At 34.5% G+C, this 23932-nt stretch overlaps 2 protein-coding genes across 3 annotated transcripts; one reads left to right on the top strand and one right to left on the bottom strand.

Moving 5' to 3' along the window:
• Positions 1–14148: 14148 nt before the first annotated feature.
• Positions 14149–17720, top strand: LOC106755838 (equilibrative nucleotide transporter 3). 2 transcript variants are annotated; one of them, XM_014638055.2, is made up of 10 exons: positions 14149–14481; positions 14872–14936; positions 15022–15126; positions 15735–15890; positions 15981–16124; positions 16219–16324; positions 16548–16714; positions 16805–16965; positions 17050–17308; positions 17511–17720. In XM_014638055.2, exons 2-10 carry the CDS (start codon positions 14904–14906, stop codon positions 17616–17618), a joined length of 1239 nt encoding a protein of 412 aa, XP_014493541.1. In that variant the 5' UTR covers positions 14149–14481; positions 14872–14903; the 3' UTR covers positions 17619–17720. The 2 variants fall into 2 exon arrangements, with proteins under 2 accessions (XP_014493541.1, XP_022634326.1); XM_022778605.1 differs by lacking the exon at positions 14149–14481 and adding an exon at positions 14578–14782.
• Positions 17721–18764: 1044 nt separating this feature from the next.
• On the bottom strand, positions 18765–20225 carry LOC106780171. The gene is made up of 2 exons (XM_014668427.1): positions 20021–20225; positions 18765–18994 (listed from the first exon to the last, which is right to left on the bottom strand). Exons 1-2 carry the CDS (start codon positions 20223–20225, stop codon positions 18765–18767), a joined length of 435 nt encoding a protein of 144 aa, XP_014523913.1.
• Between the last annotated feature and the right edge of the window lie 3707 nt (positions 20226–23932).

Genomic DNA, 23932 nt, shown 5'->3' on the forward strand with positions numbered 1-23932 from the left:
ATTATTCACTTTCCTTTTCATCAACAATTCTATTTTGCAATCATCACTATCACTCAACCCTCTCTGCAAAACCTCACAACATTTAATCATACTTTTTCCCTTTTTTTCAATAATAACATATTAATATCTCACATTTTTTCTTATAATATCATCTTCATCATCAATTTTCTAAATAACTAACTTTCATTCTATTCAAATTTTACTTGAAAAATAAACTCAATAATACTTCACTTTTTGTTTAAAATATGAGATATTAATTTTATTCCGTCGTGATAAAATTATCTATTCATGTGATTTATTAAGAATATTGTTACTGTAGACGCACAGTTTGAAAGTGGGCTTATAAAAGCCCAGTTCCGGACTAATACTTAGAATCCATCACGAGAAAAGCCCATTGCGTTGAAAGAGAAAGATCTAAAATTTTGTTTGGCAGAAGCATTTTATTTGAACACATTGAAATGGTACAGTAGTTCTTTTGTTTTATCCAGCAAAATTTTAGAGTATTTCTTTCTGCAACTCCATAATATTTTCCATCTCCATAAGCAAAGTAAAACGATAAATTTGTCTTTGTCCTCTTCCCTTCACCACTGCACATCCATACTTTCCTCCACCTTCGTCACATCTTTTTCCACGTCTACCTCCACCTCTACTTCCATTTTCATCCCACATTCTTTTTGAGTTGAACTTCAATCTAAAATATAGAGCACTTTATGTTGTGTAGGAGTAAATAAAGAGGATGAAGTGTAAGACCTGAAAAATTAGTACTATTCTATGCATAAGTTAGTTATTGAAATATGTTTGAGATAAGTTTTATTTTTGTATCATGTGGTTAATTAGTCAGATTTTATTATGGTGGGGTGAAAGCTTGGAGTGTAAGTGTTATGTGGCTTGAAATATAAATTATTTGTGTTAAAAATATGTAAAATTATGGTATATGTGAAATAGAATAATTTGAAATGTTATTAGTTGGTAATATAATCAAGGTTTAATACCTATTTTGGTCCCTTGGTTTGTGAGGTATGTTTAAAGTTGTCCTAACTTTTTTCAGATGTTCACAGTTATCCCATAATTTATAAAAAAACGATTCAAGTTAGTCCTTTTTGCTTATAGCGTTAAAAAACTAACGGAACTTAGCCAATCTGTCCAATTCATTAATACGTGGAACATAAGGTTAGTCAATACTGGAGTAACACACATTGGAAGCTCTGCTATCTGCTCTCGGCCTTCAATTCTTTCTTTCTTATTCTTCTTATTCTTAATGGATTGTTCTGATGGTCAGCTTCAGGTAGGGTTCTACTTCAACGCTTGTCCTTAGGTAGATTCCATTGTCCATGACATTGTTAGAGAAGATGCTCTCTTTAATACCAACATGGTTGTATTCTTGCTCAGACTTCATTTTCATGACTGCTTTGTTGAGGTTTCTCTACATAATATCTCTGCATAATATAATTGTATTATTGATATTATAAAGCTGTCAAAATGGGTAACCCGGTCCGGTCCATCACGGGTTGGTCACTTAGTGAGCCAACCCAACCCGGCTCATTTATTAGCGAGCTAGAAAAATTCGAACCCGACCCGACCCACCACGGGTTGGTGGGTAAACAGGTTGGCTTACTGGCTCACTTAATTATAATTTTGTTTAAATAAAAAAAAAATACAAACTTTTTATAATTCAAATCTAAACAAATTTCACTCCCAACATGGTTGTTTAATTAATTTTGAAAATAAGAAACTTCAATAATTTTTTCAAGCAAAAAAAATAATAAATCTTTTTTTATAAAATTAAAATTAGATTTTAATAAAACAAAATTATGTAGGTGGGTTGGTGGGCCAACCCGGCCCACCACGGGTTCAACCCGCATGAGCCGGGTTTAAATGAGTCGGGTTAAAAGTTGACCTGCATAAAAAAAATACAATTTTTTCAAACCCAACGTAGTCCGAACCCGTGGTGAGCCGAGTTGGCCCGCAGGTTGTGACCCATTTTGATAGCTCTATTGATATCTATGTATTAATTGTTGAAATGGATGGGTTAATTTTAGGGTTGTGATGGTCCAATTCTGATTTAGAATGATCCACAATTAGAGAGACGTGAAATTGCCAAATTAAAAGAAGTTCAATGGCCAAATTACCAAACAAACTATTTTAGCATGTTACTCTCCGCTTTACAATACAACGAAAGCAATTGAAGAAATTGTGCACCAATTTGGGAAATTGAGGTTGAAGTCCTAGGAATTATCAGAAGACAATCTCTGATTAGAAGACAATCTCTAATTATATAATAAATTATAATTTTTGTTTATGTAGTTCCGGACAGAAGAGAAATGTTAGAAGAGATTATGCGCAGAGGTACAAGCTCACATGGGACAGATGTACCGAGTGAGAGAGAAATTAACTGCCTTGTTACTCGATCTGATGAGGAGTTTTGGTTGTTTAAGAAAATGGATGAAGATAGAAGACAAAAGGAAAATTACAAATCTCATCTCATGGAAGAACATGAATTTCTAGATTGGGAATATTCTCAAATTAACAAGTATGATAAGTCCAAAGATTTCAACAGTGAGGAAAACGGAAAAGAAAAGAAGAGGTCAAGTTTTCTAGGTCAGGGTTCATTATCTGATGCTAGAGGGCATTCTTTTAATGGAAGAGAAAATTGGAACTTATTTCAGTTTAATTAAGTCATTGTCTATGGGTGCATAATTTTGCACAAATATTGATTGTGATTCTGCAAGAAGATCTTAGGCCAATAAAAACAAGGAACTTTCATGTATTAAGCCAGATTTGGGAGTGTCATCGCCGCCGACGCCAAACACGGCGCCAATGACGTCTTTGGTTGCACTGCAACGGCGTAGTGGTGGGTGTTGGCATTGCTCCTTGGTTTCTGGGTGAAGAAGCAAACCCTAGTTGTTTTAAAATACTAGGTGCCACGCTAATTGGTCACAGTTGCCACGTAATAAAAAATTGGACAGGTTAGCTAAGTTCTGTCAGTTTTTTAACACCGTAAGCAAAAATGATCAACTTAAACCGTTGTTTACAAAATATGGGATAATTGTGAACATCTAAAAAAAAGGTAGGACAACTTTGAACACACCTCACAAACCGAGGAACTAAAATAGGTATTAAACCTATAATAAAAAAAAAGAATTGGTGTAACGGTATGTGTTGTGTGCATATGGAACTGGTGTAAGGGCCTCACTTTGAACCTTGTTAAAGCTAAAACTATTGTTTTTATATTTATTTGCCTTTGTTTGGTTTTTTTTTAACTCCTTATTTTAGGCTGAAACCCGAAAGAGAAAAGAACGAGAAAAAACTCCATTCTCTTTAATCTTTGAAACCCCATCACCTTTGCCAAAAAAAAATATTTCTTCTTCATTCTTCTTTTTCAAAACCACAAGAACTCTAGATAGAGAGAAAGGAAGGTACAACTTGAGGGAGGAGAGGAGAGCATTCACTGTAAAGTCCTTAACATGCGAAAATTGTGGGGGAAATTGTAAAGGGTGATGGAGATTTTAAGAACCCTAGCGTGATAGGCAGGGGTGCAAGTCATAGTGTAAAGGGGAGAGATTTTTTTCCGATATTGTTAAGGGGTTTTGGGCAAACCCTGTGAGCATGTGGTTAGTGGCTAAGGAAGAGTGAAAAGCACGAAAAGCTAAGCCGAATCGTAAGCAAGAGAGGGCACAAATGTTGAGAACGAGGGGTGCAAAGATTGTCGAGTCGAGGGTCTTACCATGATGAGTTTTTAGACCAAGTATGGGGAGCTAACCTTATATGTTTCATTTTTCTTCTAAATGAGTGATACATTGTGTGTTTTCTGCCATGTACTTGGTTAACAATGCTACTTGGTTTGATTCTGTTATGACACTATCATAATGTGTTCATTGTCTTTGTGTGATGATTGGTAGTCTGGCCTGTCCTAGCCAATTTATAGCAGCTTTTTTAGTACAACTGGTGGTGAGGACGATATTCATCATTGTTTGGACTGATTAAGGTCTTTACATCTTAAGGTTTACTGTTGGGTGGTTATGGCTAGGGAGTTTTCAATATGGTTGCAAGAGTGTGATATGTGGTCTTTAGGATTGAAACTCAAGGGATGAGATATTGGTGAAGTTGATTTCTTTGACAATTACCTATAATTAGTGTGAATGTCACATTATTGTACTAACCATGAGTTGTGGTGGTGGTTATGTTGTCGAGTATGTCTTCTTGCCATACGTCATTAATTCTGAGTGATACCTTTCCTCTTTCAAGGGGGTAGAAAGATAGTCACATTTTCTCTTGTGAGAGGATAGAAAGGTAGATCTCTTCGTCTTTAAAAGACGGTGGAAGGAGATGAGTCTCTTTATCCATGAAGGACAATTGAAGAGGCTGAGATTCGAGTGTTCCCTTTCTTTTTCGATGAAGTAGAAAGGGATGGATATTTCACCTATAGGGTTCTGACTCATGTTGAGTTTAGAGCTAATGAGAGCAACTTGAGGAACACGAGAGATAGGTCCGAAGTTGCGGTGAATGACTGTTGGCTGCAAAACCAACGGCAAGTGCACCGGTTGCAACATAGCAAGTGATAAATATCATTCTCTCCCAAGGGACTTGTGCAACACATGACCATTCTTCCTTTTATAACTCAATTAGACATCAAAGTGCACAAAAACAACACACGAAACTTTTTTTGTTATTTTATCAAAACTTGCTTTAAGTTCCAAAACAGTGAATCCAAACACACAACCCCATCCCTGGTGATTTGCACATCTGGTTTGATTTAGTTAGTTCCGCTACTGAAACCTTATCCCTAAGCCTTTCAATAACTGCATCAAGCTCTAAGGCGTACCCCGAGACAGGCATTAAGTACAAACTAAATCAATGGAAAGTCTTAGAAACTAAATCCAACTGCAGACAAAACAACATTCAAAGACACAACAAACAACAAAGTCTAAAAGAGCCATAGATGCCCAAATTGCCTTGTGTTGGAACACAAGTCCCCGGCAACGGCGCCAAAAACTTGTTGGCTACAAAACCAACGGCAAGTGCACCGGTCGCAGCATAACAAGTAATAAATATCGTTCTCTCCCAAGGGACTTGTGCAACACATAACAATTCTTCCTTTTATAACTCAATTAGACATCAAAGTGCACAAAAACAACACAAGAAACTTTTTTTGTTATTTTATCAAGCAGTTGGTGTGCAATGAATTTAACATAGTGTATTTACAATTTGTCAAGACTAGAATTCATCCATTTTATTCTCATGCATTCACAAACATCTCAATTTCATCCAATAAGTATTCAATTTCAATTCTAGGTTCAGTCATATTTCTCAATACATCAAGAACCAAAATTCATGTCATGGGTGATCAAGTCACAACAAGCATTAAGCATAGAAATCAAATACTAACATGAATTGGAAAAACATATATCATTAACATCACAAAATACATAAGAATTTCATGTTTTACAAGTAATCTCAACAAATAGGAAAAGCCCTCCATGGTGGAGAACTTAGGGTTCTACAAAATTGAAGAGATAGGGAAGAAATTGGAACCAAAGAGAAGATGCAAATCCTTTCCCTAGGTTCTTGGCAGCTACTTCATGCTCCATTTGCGCCTCCCCTTCGCATCTCCATCTCCAATTTGTGACCCATCTTCTTCCTCAACCCAAAAGGGGCAAAATCACCATTGATGAAGCTTGAAGACCCAAGGAGGAGTGGGAGAGCTTCCCAACACCCCAAATAGCCTCCAAGGGCCTCTCCCAATCTCTCTAGGTGAAGAATGAAGTGTAGGAGGAGAAGAATGCCCCAAAAATCGCAAGACCCATGTTTAAATAACCCATTTTGACATGTCAGAAGAAAGTCGCGCTCAGCGCCCCACAAAGGGCGCCCGGGCGCCATAAAAACACAAAACAGCGAATCAAAGGGCGCCCAACGCCCCCCAGGGGTGCCCGGGCGTGAAATCTCCAGAAAAAGGGGCGTTCAGCACCATTCTGTGGCGCCCGCGCGCCCTTTTGGGGGCGCTCGGGCATGACAGCTTTGACAACATTCTAAAATTCAGGCTCTTGCGCGATCCCAAAGGCGTCCAACATGTGTATTTGCTTCAAATTGATCTTTTATTGTCCCAAAACATGTTCCCTTGAGTTCTTGCTTGTTTTCCTCCACTAGAATTGCTTCCTATTCATTTATTTCACACACTCAAACATAGAGATTAGAGGTAAAAACAAGCATATACTAAATAAAACACAAGAAAACTAGAAAACACACTAAATGTGATGATAAAACAAGGTAAAAGCTATGAAGGAGTTGATTTTGCTACTAAAATGATGCTTAGATAATGATAAGAATTAGTATTATCAATGACCACTCGAATTGTCCTATTTTGGTGAACAATGTGCGAGGAAGTTTGGAAGAAGACATACGTTTATAAAAATGGTTGGTATTGACATGAGTTGCCTTTAATGAACATGTTATATAGAATTAACGGGTTAATCACGGTTCCTTATAAGGGGATGTATGGTTTGACATTGTATTGCTAGTCATACAATTAATGATTAATGTAAACTATTATCTAATCATATATTATTATACATTACTTGATATAGTACCCTCATGGCGATTTGATTCCTAAACTCATACCGATATCATAACACAAATTACGGGCTTTTGATACAAATATAATTAATTTCTCACAAAATATGGTGAACCCGACAGTGATAGAGTCTTGTCTATTTTTCTATGTCTACATATATGTTATATGCAAAAACGGACGACAAAATCATATCGAATAAAGCAAACATGACGAAGGGCATAAAGGCAATACTTGGAATGGAAGCGACTGAGACGAATGGGCACGGCAGAGAGGTATAGGCGTGACGGAGAAGAAGGGGCACGACGGAAGTTGACAAACTCGAACCTCGCAGTAGACACTCGAATGGGGCAGCGAAAGTTGGCGGAAGTTGACGAAAGTTCGCAGATGTTGATGATTTGGCTGGCGTCAATGTGGAATGACTGACGGAGGAATGGCTGACGTCAATGTGGAATGGCTGACGTCAATGTGGAATGGCTGGCGTCAATGTGGTAAAAGTTCATAGAAGAACACTCGTGGCAGATGAATGGTTGACAAAGAAGAGAAAGCTTCGAGTTTGAGTTTCAAAAGTTTGCGTGGAAGACGAAACTGTTCACAGTTTTTTTTAACCTAATTAAAACATACTACCGCGATTTAAAACAAAACTGTTGTCATATAGTGGGATAGGCTGCAGTTGTGAAGGGAACCGCGACCTATTCTCTTGAAAACAATAAATCAAAATGACATTTTTGATATTTTTTCAAACTATATGCCGCGATTCAGCGCCCAACCGCGGTCTATTCCCTTAAATATTTAAAATTTATTCAGACCAGGGAATAGGTCGCGGTTCTCAGAGAAACCACAGCCTATTCCCTGACGTTCTGAATCCCTTAACTGCCTTCTCAACTGCCTTTTGGGGAATGTCAGAAGGTTGCAGGGGGAATAGGTCGCGGTTCTCTGAGCAACCGCGGCCTATTCCCCTGCAACTTCTGAAATTCCCCGCCATGTCAGCCCCTATAATGGAATCTTGTTGTAATAATCAAACATTGATAATAAAACATGTCCAGTCAAAAACCTATCTTTAGATTGATTTATTATTGACAAACTATAACATCCCCAAAATAGAGAAAAATCATATCTTAGAAGGTTCATTAAGGTATATGGGAAAACCTTGAAATATAGATGAGAAAACAACATACATGAATGTACAAGTTAGCTTAAGCATAATATTTGCAAAATAAAAAGTTTTTCCACAATAGAAATCTATATAAATTTCCTCGATACTCTCAATACATAGCAAGACTATGAAATATATTAAAACTTGATGTTATGTACATTAATACAAAGAGCACAAACCCACTCCTTACTTAGTCTCACTTACTACCTACCTTGACCTCCACTTGAAACTCTATATGTTCACGCTAAAATGGCGATCGTTGCAAAAGAAACACAATAGACAACCGAACAAACAGACAAGACTAAACTAGCATAATTTGCAAAAATAAGTGACACTGATAATAGTTTAATCAACAACAAACCCCATATATTTTCACATAGAACATCACATAATTAAAAAAATCATCAAAGGACTTATATAGGCTCAATTATCCAGATACCGACATTGATATCAAATCTCAAGAGGTTTTGCACAACCTTTATTACTCTGCAAAACCATTTCCAATGGGTTTCATCATACCACACATAAGGTAAATCTGCTTTACATCTTAAGCTAAGATAAAACGCCTAGACTAAGACCTCCTGCTACTCTACATGAGACTGGATGATTATTGGAGTGTTAGGATAACCTTTAGGCATGGGTTCTCACATCAATGAACACACTAAAGAAACATTTCATAAGGATATTCCTCTTTGGAATTCCATCAAGTACATCAAGTCCCAAGATAACTTTCCAATCATGAATCCATCCAATATTTTCATCAAGTTATTTCACAAACATACAACAACATTGTTCCTCCACCATTCATCATTCACAACAGAAGCAACTTGCATTTTTGACATTTGACGTCACCCAAATGGTTCACATGCTTCCAATAAATTCTAAATTAATATGCACATTCTCACACAAGATCGATACAAAATGGAAATTTGAAAACATTAGTACAAACTATTTGGGATTTTATAAATAAAAATTTAGCATGTACAAAACTCCAAAAATTATGTTCTTAGATTGAAATTAAATGTAATTGAATCAAGAAAACAATACAAAAAGAATAAACCTAACTGGATAAATTTAGAAAATGTTATGTACCAAATAAGAAACAAGGGTCAAAGAGGTCAACAACCTAAACTATGAGAATTTTACGTGAAAAATGCTTTAACTACATATCTGAAAATGAAGATCTGAATGATCAAAGTAAATAAAAATATGTTTAGGACCAATTCTCAAAACTTCAATTTGATTCGATGGTTAACAAAACGAGAATCCCATATTTCTCGAGATGATGCAGTGCTGGAAATTGAATGGCGCCTAACACTAGGTGAGTGGCACCTAACACCCTGGACGTTTGGAACTCTCTAATTTATTTAGATGGCGCTCGACGGTCCTATGGTATCGCCCAACATCGTATCAATATATAAATCCTAATTTGTCGTTGTTAGATCACCCAATATTCCAATCTAGATAATTTTAACTTCTCTTTATGAAAAAATATTGTTTGGTTCAAAGTAGACCTTCAATATAGTAGATTGGATTACTCTAACACAATTAATCCAATCCCACAAGCAAAACCCAAATCAAACAATTTAAACACCACACCACAACATAGTTATAATTATCTCAATAAACCTAATGCCAGATGCAAAACAAATCACACACCAAAACCCACTTAAGATAAAAATCAAAGACATGCCATAAGTGATCATACACATCTTATTGTTGAAACTTCCTCTTTCTCCAATTAACACCAAAACTCACAATCTTACAAGGCCTTTAGATAAACCAAAATTAGCTCAAATTAGTTATTCAAGTACTCCCTTGGAACCAAAATCAAAAGAGAAACCCTATGAAGGCTCAAAGAACACATGCAAAAGGGAAAAAAATACTATTGCATATGAAATCAAGAACTAGTTCAAGGGGGAAAGGCATAAAGTTTTACTTACTATAATGCAATTATTGATTGGGTTAGTTTGGAGAGTTCTCCATGACTATCTCAAGCCAAGTTCTGATCAAGAAGAAGAGAAAAGAGAAGTAAAGGTTAGAAGGAGGAAAGAAGATGGAGGTGGAGATAAAATGTGAGAACAAAAGAGAGGGTTTTTGATTTGTTTAAAAAGGAAAGGTTTTGATCCTTATGACTTTCTAAGGTTTTGATCCTTATGACTTTCATAGATGTGTATACAATTTAACAAGGTATTAATCTTCCTTTGGACCGATTAATGAATAAACATAAACACACACATTTAATATTTTTAGGAATAATTTACCTAAGAGAGGTCACTTTGGTGACTGTTGATTATTCGGCAAGTGCACCGAATCGTTCAAGTAATAAAACCGGTAAGACCAGGTATCGTTTTCCCAAGAGACTCGTAATACTAGAGAATTGTGCGATTAACAATTCATATAGACTCAATAGCACAACATTCATTTACAAACATGTGGAACAAGATAAAATAACACATAATTACATGGTTGGACTTTGGTGTTTGAAGGTACATAGAAATGGACAAGACTAGAAATGGTATGAAATGACATTGCTAAGGTTAGTTTTCACCAATTCACTCTTGTGTACACCCTAATTTCATCTCCTCTCCATCAATTTACTAAAGTCAATCCACTAAAACACTCTAGCCCTAATCCCTTAGGTGAAAGAGCCTAGGTTTTCTCATTAAATCCCAATCCCTTGGCAACCTAACAAGCAAACCCGCATTAATGAGCTAGGATCTTAAGACAACATGTGAATCATCTTCCATCCCTAGAATCAATGACCACAAGGACCCTTATTTCAGTTCAAGATTTCATCTTACGTCCCCATAATCCATGAAACCCCAAAATCAAGTCATGAACGTCCCCATTACATGCAAGCTTTAAGATTAGAAACAAGAATACTAGCAATTGATAGAAAAGGCATTTATAAATACGAATCAATCATCCATTACACAAGAATTCAAAGGCTACAACTAATTCCAACAAGATGGGTTTGGTTCTCCACTTCTATGGAGAACCCTAAAGCTTACAAACATGGTGGATGGAAGAAAAAGGAGACCCAAAGGAAGAGGAGGAGATGTTCCCACAAGCTCCTCATGCCCTCCATGAGCTCCAGCAGTAAAATCGCACCTCCAAAGAACCAAAGACCCCAACCCTTTCGCGTTTCTGAGTTAAATAGAGTAAATCTGTCATATCAGCAAAAATGGCGCTCGAGCGCCCCCAAAAAGGGGTGCTCGGGCGCGCGACAGTCAAATGGTGCACAAAGCCAGCTTTCTGGCACCTGACATAGTGGCGCTCAAGCGCCCCCAAAAAGGGGCGCCCGAGCCTGACTCTGCTGGACAACATCTTTTTCTGGTTTTTCTGCAGATTTGCTTGCTTTTGTGGCTAGTTTAGTTCTCTACATTGTTGGAGATTCTTCCAAGCATATTATTAGCTGCAAAATAATGGGATTAGTGATGAAGTTACATCAATGTAGCCTAAAACACACTTATTAAGAAAACAAGACAAAAGAAGAGGATTAAGCAAGTTACAAGCTATAAAGGAGTTGATTTTGCTACTAAATTGATGCTTAGATAATGGTAAGAATTAGCATTATTAATGACTTCTTTATTTCATTAGCTCATTTAAAATGCCAAACTACCAAAATTTGAACATTGAATACCAAACCTAAAGAAATAACAATAATATAAAAGTAATAAAAAATTATAAAATGAAATATAATTTACATCACATAGACAACGAGTTCTATCACGAATTTAGAAACTACCAATTTTAAAGAGTATTTTATGCATATTCATGCATAACAAACCCAAATTTCAAAATTTTCAAAGCTATACATGTATGAGTTACTCTTATGCCATAGAAGCTGTAAACAAAAATATTTAACATTTATTACAAAAATCTATCCAAGAGAGGTCATTTGGTGACTTCTTGATTTAATTAGCTTATTTAAAATGCTAAACTACCAAATTTTGAACATTAATATACCAAATATGAAAAAAAAAGTGACAATAAATTAAAAAATAATAAACAATTTTAATTGCATAAATAATAAATTTCATCATGAATTTATAAACTGCCAATTCTAAGTTGTACTTTATGCCACACCTATATATATATATATATATATATATATATATATATAATATGTGAATATGAGTAAAAAATCAAAATTTCAAAATTTTCAAAATCACGTATAGAAAGAGATAAAAATAGTATGTATTACCTTAATTCCATTTGAAGGAGTTTTTTAACCAATAATAATTATATCTAAGCACATTATTTTATCTATATAGATCCCAAATGCATAACACAATCTTTGTTAATCTTAATGAACTCATACATTAATTCATGATAAAAATAGAACATAAAAACTTACGTCAATTTACTATTAGACTATTAAGAGTAATGTGATATGAGGATCTTACGAATTATTTTTGTTTTCTCTCTAACTCGACATGAAGAAAAAATAAAATCCAAATACACTACACAATCTTACGTTTTTTTTTTTTTTTACAAATATAGATCATAACTTTTTTTTATAACTTTTCTACGACACATTTTGAATTTTAATAATTTTAATTTGAATCTTGATAAAATTTAAATTATAATATTATTTTAAGTATTACATAATAATAATTATTTTAAGTACTACGTAACAGTTACAATAATAATAATAATAAACCTAATATTAATATATCATTTTATAATTTTAAGTTAGCATATAACATTCGTGACACATTTAGATAAAATAGTCGTGGAATAACTTTGTTAACTTCATCGAATTCAAGTATGTGATTTGAGAGGTTATTAGTGCTTATGTACTACTGTCAAAACACCAAAATCCAGGAAGGTTGCTTTATTTTTCAAGAAATATTTAGAAAAACATGTTTAGTATTTTTTCTTTGTTTTATTTTTCGCAATATATGAAGTAAATGTTTACGTTTATACAATTAAAATTACAATAAATAAAAATTTTTAATATTTAAATTATATTATAACTAAAACCTATAATAAAATAAAATTTTAATATATAAATTGTTTTAAATTTATGGTAAATAGAATACACTATGATATAAGATTATTTTAACAAATAGTTAATTTTAAATAAAGGTTGCAATTCAATTTGAAGTAAAGATAAAAATTGTACAATAGTTAAAAATACTTATTTTTAAAAACATATATTTGAAAATAACTAAATATTCATAAGAATATTTTCTTCCTCTTATTTCAAAATTATTCCTTTCTACATATACTTACTAATAATTACTTATAAAATTAGTTTCTTTTAAGATGATAATTCAGATTTATAATACTAGAGGAATATTAAAAAAAAAAAAGAAAAAATTCATGAACATAATTCACATGATCCCAAGATTTTATCTTATACTAATTTAATTCGATTAAGGGGCAAGTAAAATTTAAATAAAGTAAAGATGAAACCTAAATAGTAACTAAACAATTCAACTTTAAATTCAACATTGGTGGAAAAGAAATTAATAAATGACATAGTTTTAAAATGTGTTATTTAATGAATATTTTGAAAATTATGAAAACATCTATAATATTACATGTTGCTAACTAACTCAATAGACATATATTTATTAAACTTTTTCACATTTATATTTATTTGAATCATATTCACGTATATAATTAATATTTCTAGTTTAGTGCTATAATTATTATTTATAATAAAGTGTTACTGTGTTATTATTAAATATGTTATTATTATATACTTGAATTAAATATTATTTAATTAAGAATATAAGCTCACATTTTATTTTGATCTATAAATATGATTCGTATCCTCTAAAAAAAATTCTCATTTTATAATTATTCATATTCATTATTATATTTGATGAAGATTTTAAATTATTTTATTAACTTGAACATTGATGATTATATCATAATCTTATTTTCTTTTTCTTTTTTCATGATTCTTTGCAAGTGCTACGCAAATGGATACATTATAAGTATGTATAATTTTGTATTATTATATTTTTACGAATATATATATATATATATATATATATATATATATATATATATATATATATATATATATATAAACAAATAAAAATATTAATAGAGTAGTGTTACGTGTGGACGCGTGTTTGCGTGAGGATAAAACTTGAGTCAATGTGTATTCGTTCGATAACATGATCTAGCATATCATGAATTCAACGTCATCCAAATATCAATAATAAAATGAATGGATTCAAACCAATTTTTTATATTAAAATTATGATTTTTATGAATTTAAATCTAAATATATTTAACCTTTGATAAATTCAAAATTTTCGGTTATTAAAGAAACCATTAAAATTTTGAAAAACAAGATAAAATATTAAACAAACAAATAAATAAACCTTAATAATGAAATCTTACTACTGTGGGAATAATTTTGTAACGAATTATAAAATGAGGTGCAGAAGCAGTTTGAAAAGGTTCAGATCGGTTTCAAACCCTTTTTTCTCTATCCACTAATAGCAAAGAAGATTGAACTAGAATTGAATAATCTTGTGGCCAAACACTTTCTCATTGTAATCACAAAGAAGACACACGACAAATTTATTTGACTTTGTTGAGATTTTGGGAGATACAAAAACATAAATAGGGATTCAAAACAACGCTTTTCAGTTACATACCCATAAGATCACGTATTTAGATTCTGATTCCAGCCCCAACTGCTCCACCTATAAGAAATTCTATAATCTATCTCTTTCACTTTCACTCTCTCTCTCTCTCTCTCTGAGCTGTGCTTTGTTTTCAAAGAGTATGATCTCTCACTTTTTCCTGTTTTTGGTTTCATCTGTCTTTGATTTAGGCACATGATAATGCACACCTATGTGTTATTTCCATGCATAGAAAGCTAGAAATATATGGCATAGTATGCATATGTTTATGCACCTATTTAATGGGTTTTCCGTGAAAAGATCATTGCTTAGAAAAAGTAAAGATTTTTTGTTGCGAGCAGTGTCATTGGCGAGGGTGTATCTGCAGCTTGTATTGTGTCAATGAGTACTTTCTATTATGTTTTATGTCACCTGGGGTGTGCAGAAGGAATTTAATTACAGGTTTAGTGGGGTGCAATAAACAAATGGAAGCCATGATTATTGTGCTATATATCACCTTGACTACAGTTTTGTTTTCTGGCTTGTTGCAGAGGTTGATACAAGAGAAGAAACTAAGGCAGCCATGGAGAACAGTGACCCTCTAAGGCCTACTGAGGTGCTTTATTTGTTTTTTTATTACTTTAGTTTCAGAAACAATAAATATGTATTATTTCTTCACTTAAATTCTTTGTCATTAACAGGGAAAATTTGCTGCAATAGTAGTCTGTTGGCTTCTTGGTAACGGATGCCTTTTCTCATGGAACAGTATGCTGACTATAGAAGATTACTATATTTACTTGTTTCCGGTAATTCATATATGCTGTTTTTTCTTTTCATCTGGTTGCTCATTCATTCCTGTGGTTAACCAGGGACTTCACCAATTTGAACTACTTCAAATTTCATTTTTTTTTTTCTGTCAAACATTGCTTTATGGATAAAGTTGTAGCATGCCAAAAGTTTAGGAATTGGCTTAAGAACCCTGAAGCTTTCAGAACATGTATTTTGATAACAAAGAATAGATGACAGAGCTTTACATCAGTTTATGTTGTTACCTTTGATACTCAGTCATGCACTTTAGATCAGATCATCAATGAATTTCTAATCACTTTCCTAGTCTTTTTTCATCTTATACAGAAGCTATAGTCCATGCACTTTAGATCAGATCATCAATGAATTTCTAGTCACTTTCCTAGTCTTTTTCCATCTTATACAGAAGCTATACTAGTAACTTATGATCACATCACTAAACTTTGATCAATAAATTTCAGTGGCTATAACATTTTTCATTTGTCTTGGTGATGTGATCGCAGTTTGTTTCTTGTTTTTTTGCGGTCCTTAATTGTTCTTGTTATAATCTATATACCTGGATTGCTTTGGAATAATTTTTATTTGTTTTTCTGTTCTGTTTGTGCAGAAATACCACCCCTCTAGGGTGCTTACTCTTGTATATCAGCCATTTGCGGTTGGAACACTAGCAATACTGGCTTACAAAGAGAACAAAATCAATACAAGGATAAGAAACCTATTTGGATATACTCTTTTCTTCATAAGCTCTTTGGCAGTGTTGCTTGTAAAGTCTCATTCACTTGTTTGTGATCTTTGATTCCTTGACAATGTGGTTTTGACTTTTGCTTTTATTTTTCCCATTAATCTGCCATAGTTGGATTTAGTAACATCTGGTAAAGGAGGACTTGGAACTTTTGTTGGTGTATGCATGGTTAGTGGTGCATTTGGAATAGCAGATGCTCACACGCAAGGTGGAATGGTGGGAGAGCTATCTTACATGCTTCCAGAATTCATTCAGGTTTGCTTTAGCCATGGAATTACTATGAAGTTTTGAAAATTTCCTTCAAAATATGCATTTCTTTTTCTCTTCTTATATTGTTTTATTGTTGTAGTCTTTCCTTGCTGGTGCAGCAGCATCTGGTGCACTAACATCTGCTTTGAGGTTGATTACAAAAGCAGCATTTGAGAATTCTAAGAATGGTCTTCACAAAGGAGCCAGTAAGTTCAACTCTGCATAGCTTAAGACATTTGATAATGAAGATATATTCGTGAATCATGGTTATGTACAGTAGCAATGCCAATTTCTTCAAATGCCTAAGAAATTGTGATGATTGTTCAATATTTTAATTTGATGTCATTCAACTTTATACTATAAATATTTTTTCAGCACATGACTCTTACAAAGTAGATATTGATCACTTGTCATTCTACTTGCCTGCAGTTTTGTTCTTTTCCATATCAACATTCTTTGAGCTTCTCTGTGTTCTTCTATATGCATTTGTGTTTCCTAAATTACCAATTGTGAAGTACTACCGTTCAAAAGTAGCATCTGAAGGATCTAACACTTTTTCATCCGACCTTGCTGAAGATGGCATCAAGACCCCAAGAGTAATGTTTCTTTTTCTTTTCAATGTTCAAATCACGATATGTTCCTAATCATTCAAGCTTCAGTTTACAATGAAAGTACTTTTTTTTCAGGTCAATGAAGAGGGCAAACTATTAGAGCGCAAAGGGACTAAGCAACTGTTATTAGAAAACATTGATTATGCAATTGATTTGTTCCTAATATACGCACTTACACTATCAATTTTCCCCGGATTCTTATCAGAAGATACCGGTTCACATAGTTTAGGAACATGGTATTTTCATTAACAACATAACTTCTTTACAATGGTATCTTTTTAAGTCCCCGTGTAAACCTTTGATATTTGGAATTGTTTCAGGTATGCTCTTGTGTTAATTGCTATGTACAATGTGTGTGATCTGATTGGAAGATACATTCCACTGTTGAAAAGCCTGAAGTTGGAGTCCCGAAAAATGCTGACCATAGTCATTGTTAGTCGCCTTTTGTTTGTGCCAGCATTTTATTTCACTGCAAAGTATGGCACACAGGGCTGGATGATAATGCTGACATCCCTTTTGGGGTTAACCAATGGTTACCTCACTGTTTGTGTTCTCACTTCAGCACCCAAAGGTTACATGGTAGGTTTGTTAAACCGCCACAACTTTTCCTGTTTTTCGATAATAATATTTAGACAACATTTTTTTTGACAACATTTGAACATCATTTACGGGTCATTATGTGATTTGTTCAAAATTATTCCACAACCAATAATAATAATCATAAACACCATCATGGAATTCGGATTGATTAATGTTGTGCATGTTTTTTTTATGTTTGTAGGGACCAGAACAAAATGCTTTGGGAAACGTGTTGGTGTTGTTTCTTCTTGGAGGTATTTTTGCAGGTGTAACACTTGACTGGTTGTGGTTGATTGGAAAAGGGTGGTGAAATCTTAACCTAAAGCCAAACTAGAGAAATGACAGATTTATTTTTCTGGTGTTGTTTCAAAATGTATTATTGATTTTAATATGTTAAATATGTTCTTTAATATATTTTAAAATATTAAAATTATATAGTTTAAAGGTACATTAGATGAACAATATCAAAGGATCAGTAGAGAATTTAAATATTAGTCTTCATTATTCAAAAATATATAGTTTTTCCTTACATGCTTTCTCGTTTGTTTAGAGTACTTCTCTGTACCTCAATTGAAGGAGTAAGAGAGTATTTCACTGTCAATTATTTCTGAATTCAATCCTTATATCTCAAATTGGGTTTCGGCCCCTTCATCTATGGTCTGTTTCTTCCTGCACCTCCATAGTTTCTCTCTGGACCTCTATAGGTCAAGTGAAAAGACCATGTTGCCCTTATCTTCTTCCCATCATCTCCTCCTTCCTCCATGCACACCTCTCTCTTTCTCCTTCTTCCTCCAACACTGTTCATCTCTCTCCAACGGCAACTCCAGCGACGACCTACTTCACCTCGACTCCTCCACTCTTACAATCCTTCTTTCATCTTTTTTTCATCTTTCTTTTATTAAATATAAATATCATATTATACAATTCAAAATATATCTTTTATTTTAGATTTTGAATTGTACATTTCGAAATATTTTTAGATTATATATTTTGAAATTCAAAATAATAAAAGTATAAAATTGAAAATTTCAAATATATGGGCAAAAAACTAGAGGTGCAGGAATAAATGTACCATCAATTGCGTCTCATTTTCAAATAATAGGTCGAATCTATTACTTCCCACACTCCTACAATTACTAAATGTACTCCCATAATACTTGGAGAAAGATTCAAATACCCTTCACCAGTTGCATGTAACAGTGCTAAACGAAAAATCGAACAGAGCAATGGAATTTTATTGAGAAATAAAGCTGTCTCAATACAAGTAATATGTGACTAACAATGAAAGTGACAAATGCAGAAAATAAAACTGTATGAGTCATAACTTAATCATGATGTATTCCATTCCTGTAAAGGAAGAAAGGAAAGGAATTAAGAGAATTATCCACACTGAAATCAGAGAAGAAGAATCTAAAGAAAAAGTGATTGTAGAGAGAGGGTCCATACCACCGAGTGACTATCCCTGAATGAAATCCCTCCATTTAGTATTTCCTCTCCTCTCATGTGTCCCTTTCATGCCTTCATCTTTGTTTAACACGTGGCCACTAGGTGCAACCGTTTCTCCCCCCTTAATACTGTCATACTTTATGCGCGTGACAATACTCCCATCTTGAATAGCAACCTTGTCCTCAAGGTTGAAGTAAGGGTGTGCTTTTTGTACTTCTTCAATGGCTTCCCACGAATTGTCTGCATCATAAAACGAATCCCATTGTATCAGCACCTCGGTTAATTCTCGTCCCTTTTTGTTAACCACTCTTTTGTCCAGAATTTGATAAGGTTGCATGATTGGTCCCACTTCAGTAGTAGTAAGAGGTAATGAAAAATATGGTTGCTTAGGATCTCCATGAAATTTCTTAAGCAATGAAATGTGGAACACTGGGTGTATTTTTGCTGATTCTGGGAGTAGGAGTTTGTAAGCTACTTTTCCAATCTTCTCAATAACTTTAAAAGGTCCAAAGTACCTTAAGCTCAACTTTTGATTCCTTCTCAAGGTCACCTATTGTTGCCTGTAGGGTTGTAATTTCACTAGAACAAGATCCCCTACTTCCAAGAAAACATCTCTTCTTTTCTTATTCGCTTGCCCCTTCATATAATTCTGAGAATGGTGAAGCTTAGCTTTTAATTTCCTCAATAAAACATCACGGTTCTTTAAGCTCTCTTGTAGGTCTACGGGATCAGTGTCACTATGCTCATATTTAATTATAGTTGGTGGTAACTTTCCATAGACCGCTTGGTAGGGAGACATACCAATACTGTGGTGAAAAGATGAATTATACCAAAATTGAGCCCATGGGAGCATCTCCAGTCATTTCTTAGGATTATCAAAGACAAAACATTTGAGATACATCTCCAAAGTTCTGTTTAAATTTTCAGTTTGGTCGTCGGATTGAGGATGGTATGATGAGCTCATGGCTAAAGTGGTGCCTTGATACTTGAATAATAACTTCCAAAAGTTGCTGATGAAGACTCTATCTCGGTCAGACACAATGGATTTTGGAAATCCATATAATTTGACAATATGTTGAATGAAAGTTTCAGTTACAGTTTTGCTATTGAATCCTGGCTTTAATGGAATGAAGTGCGCGAACTTTGAGAGTCTATCAATGACCACCATGATATTGGAATAACCCTGCGAAATTGGTAAGCCAACAATGAAATCCATAGCAATGTCTTCCCAAATCAGGTTTGGAATTGGTAGGGGCTACAGCAGACCAGCAGGTAAAGACTGATTGACTTTAGCTTGCTGGCAAATAGAGCATTCCTTCACAAACATCCTTATATCTTCCCGCATTTTAGGCCAGAAAAATTGAGCACTCAGTCTGGCCATAGTTCTTGTAGTTCCCGCGTGAGCACCAAATTTTGATCCATGGAATTCTCCTATGATCCGATTTATCAGTTCTGCATGATTTGGCAGCATAATTCGCCCTTTCCACATCAAAATATCTTGCTATTTTGCATAGTCCCCCTTCTTCCCTGAGTCGTTCTTGCATTCCAGAAACATTTTCATCAATTCCTCATCTTTTCTGGTTGCTTCTGCTACTGATTGTAGCCATGTATTACGTGGTTCTGACCAAGCCATTGCAAAGCTCCTAGGTAAAGCATCAGCAGGGATATTCTCCTTCCCTGTGGAGTATTGTATTGTGAAATCAAACCCTATAAATTTGGGTAGCCATTGTTGTTGCTCAAGGGTTTGGAGTGTCTGCTCCAATAATTCTTTCAAACTCTTCTGATTTGTTTTAATAATGAACCTGTGGCCAAGTAAATAATGTCTGAATTTTGACAAAGATTCAGTGATAGCATAGAATTCTCTGGTATATTTCGATTGTTTCTGCATCCTTCATGATAGTTTCTTTGAAAAATAAGCAATAGGGTGCTTATTTTGACTTAATACCGCTCCAATGCCTAAACCATAAGCATATGTTTAAACAAAATGTTCCTCAAAATTTGGAATTGCTAGAACAGGAGTAGTGGTGAGGGCTAGCTTCAATTCTTGAAGGGTTAAATATGATTTTGGTCCCTTAACTTTTAGTGAAAATTGGATTTAGTCCCTCTTCAAAACTTTGGCTTCATTTAGTCCCCCAACTTTAAAAATGTATGAATTTAGTCCTTTTAACTAAATTTGGTTAGGTTTATTTGATGTTTCAAGCACGTTCCTCAATTAGTATTGAAGCAAAAATGTGTCAAACAGTATAAACAACCCAAATGCTATCATAAAACATGTTTGAAACCTCAAAAAAAGTTAACAAAATTTGGTTAAAAGGACTAAATTCATACATTTCTAAAGTTGGAGGACTAAATTAGGCCAAAGTTTTGAAGAGGGACTAAATCCAATTTTCACTAAAAGTTAAGGGACCAAAAACATATTTAACCCATTCTTTAAAAGCCTTGTCTGTTGCTACACTCCACTTAAATGAATCTTTCTTTAATAAATCAGTTAATGGTGCAGTTATTTGGGCATAACTTTTGACAAATCTTTTGTAATACCCCGTTAATCCTAAAAAGCCTCGCAACTATTTAAGTGTTGTAGGTTTCGGCCAATTTTTTACTATCTCCAATTTTTCAGACATCATAGAAATTCCATTTCCTGCCAATGTGTGACCGAGATACCTTAGCAATTAGCAAATAATTGGTTCTGTTGGAGAATCCTTAGCACCACTTCTAGATAGTATAGGTGGTCTTTCCAGCTTGAACTGTAGACCAATATATCATCAAAGAAAACTAGGACAAATCTTCTCAATACACCATTAAAGATTTGATTCATTAAACTTTGAAATATTGCTGGCGCATTGGACAACCCGAATGGCATAACCAACCATTCGTAGAGTCCTTGATGAGTCCTGAATGCAGTTTTATGTTTGTCCTCCGGTTTCAGTAAAATTTGGTGATATCCAGACCGTAAATCCAGCTTGGAAAAATAACGGGCTCCATACAACTCATCAATAAGTTCATCCACTGTTGGAATTGGGAAATTGTCCTTAATTGTTATAACATTCAAGGCTCTATAGTTCGTGCAAACCCTCCATGTGCCATCTTTCTTCTTGACTAAAATAATTGGAGATGAAAAAGGGTTGTTGTTGGGTTGTACAATGCCCTCTTTTAACATACCTTCCACCAATTTTTCACTTTCTTCCTTTTGACTGTGTGGATATTTATAGGGCTTCACCTTGACTGGATTTGATCCTTCTAACAAAGGAATAGAGTGATCATGACTCCTTGGTGGAGGTAGTCCACACGGTTGGCTAAAGACAATGTTGTAATTATGTAGTAATTTCACCAAGTCTGGCTCCATGTCCTTTGAAAGTTCAAGTAGAGGAAAATTTTGAGTGTCTTGGTGGACCATTTGCATACTATATATCTCATCCAGGGCATTAGTGTCCATCATTCCCGTTATGTGATGTAGTTGTGTTGTTTCTGGTAACATGTCTCGGTCACCTTGTAATGTAGTGAAGCGGCCATCCTGCAAAAACTTGATTTGCAGCGAATCATAATCTGCTAAGTGGGAGCCAATTGTCTTCAACCAATTTGCACCAAGGACTAGATCAGCACCAGAGAATGATAAAAGAAACACAGGTAATCTGAAAACATTGCCTTGTGCTATTAAAGTCAAATTATGTATTAAGCCTTCAGATTCCATGTAATTCCCATTACCAACCATTACTTTGAATGAATGAGTCGTCACCACGGGAAGTTTTAAAAATTTCGCAACCCTTGGTTGTAAGAAATTATCAGAACTGCCTCCATCAATTAATATTTGATTGGCATAGTTCCAATATGTGCTACAAATCGAACTATCCCTACTCTGAAACCACCTTTCAAGGCATTCAAAGATAGGTGATGATCTTCGTTTGCAGTTGCTTCCTTGTCTTAAGGTAACTCAGTGTCTGATTCCAGATTATCTTATTCGTCCTCCCCCAATTGCAGGACAAAACATTGCTTGTTTGGGCACTTGTGATTAAAAGAGAATTTCTCATCACCGAAATAACATAGACCCTTCTCTCTTCGTAATTGCATTTCTGCTAGGCTTATTCTTTTGACATTGGGGTTTCTTAATGGTGGTCCTGGTGGGTTAGGTAACAACGGAGATAAGGAAGGTTTAGAAGCTGGTAGGATGGTCCTTGTGGTGTTTTGAACCTCGGACGTTGTTACTTTCGGAGAAGTTGTGTAGCGAATGGTGTAATTAGGAGTAGGCTTGGTTCCTGGCATATATTTCTCTTCATACAGTTTAGCTAATGCTACTGCTCGTAATAGGTTTGTTGGAGTCAAGGCAATCACATCTCTTCTAATATTAACATTTAAACCACTCATAAAGAAATTTAAAATAGATTCATTGGTTAAACCCTCACATCGATTTGCAAGCGACATAAATTTCATATAGTAATCTGATACCGAGCCTTGTTGTTGGAGCTTAAACATTTCTGCCATTGGATAATCAAAGGGAGAGGGCCCAAATTGAGATTCCAGAGCACGCTTCAACGCTGTCCAGGTTGTGACCACTTCAATCTTCTGCAACATTTGGAACCATGGCACCACATCGTTATCAAAATGCATAGAAGCTATTTCAACACCATCAGGTGTGTTGTGGTAGTTGAAGAACTTATCTGCTTTGAAAATCCATTCTAAAACTGGTGTGAAGCCATCGAAGTGCAGAAAACCGAGAGAAATGTCCTTTACCAGGTTCATAGAACTTAGCGGATGAACTCTGACTGTGGAATTTGAGTTCGAAGGACTTCCAAATGTCTGAGTGGAATTTTGTAATAGTTGTTGTAAGACGAGTTTGATTTCATCCATTGTTGAGTCTTGATTTCGATTTCTCTCATCTATTGTGCTCTGTAGCTTTTCCACCGTTGTTGTTAGACGACGAAGATCATCAGTCGTTGTGCGGATCTCGGTTTGGAGCTCTTTCAATCTTGTGTTCTCAGGCATGAAAGACAATGAAAGCACCAATGTAACAGTGTTAAATGAGGTATGTATAAAAAATCGAACAGAGCAATGGAATTTTATTGAGAAATAAAGTTGTCTCAATACAAGTAATACGTGGCTAACAATGAAAGTGACAAATGCAGAAAATAAAACTGTATGAATCACAGCTGAACCATGATGTGTTCCATTCCTGTAAAGGAAGAA

Source organism: Vigna radiata, chromosome 2 (assembly GCF_000741045.1).
Source record: "Vigna radiata var. radiata cultivar VC1973A chromosome 2, Vradiata_ver6, whole genome shotgun sequence".
NCBI classification, from domain to species: domain Eukaryota; kingdom Viridiplantae; phylum Streptophyta; class Magnoliopsida; order Fabales; family Fabaceae; genus Vigna; species Vigna radiata.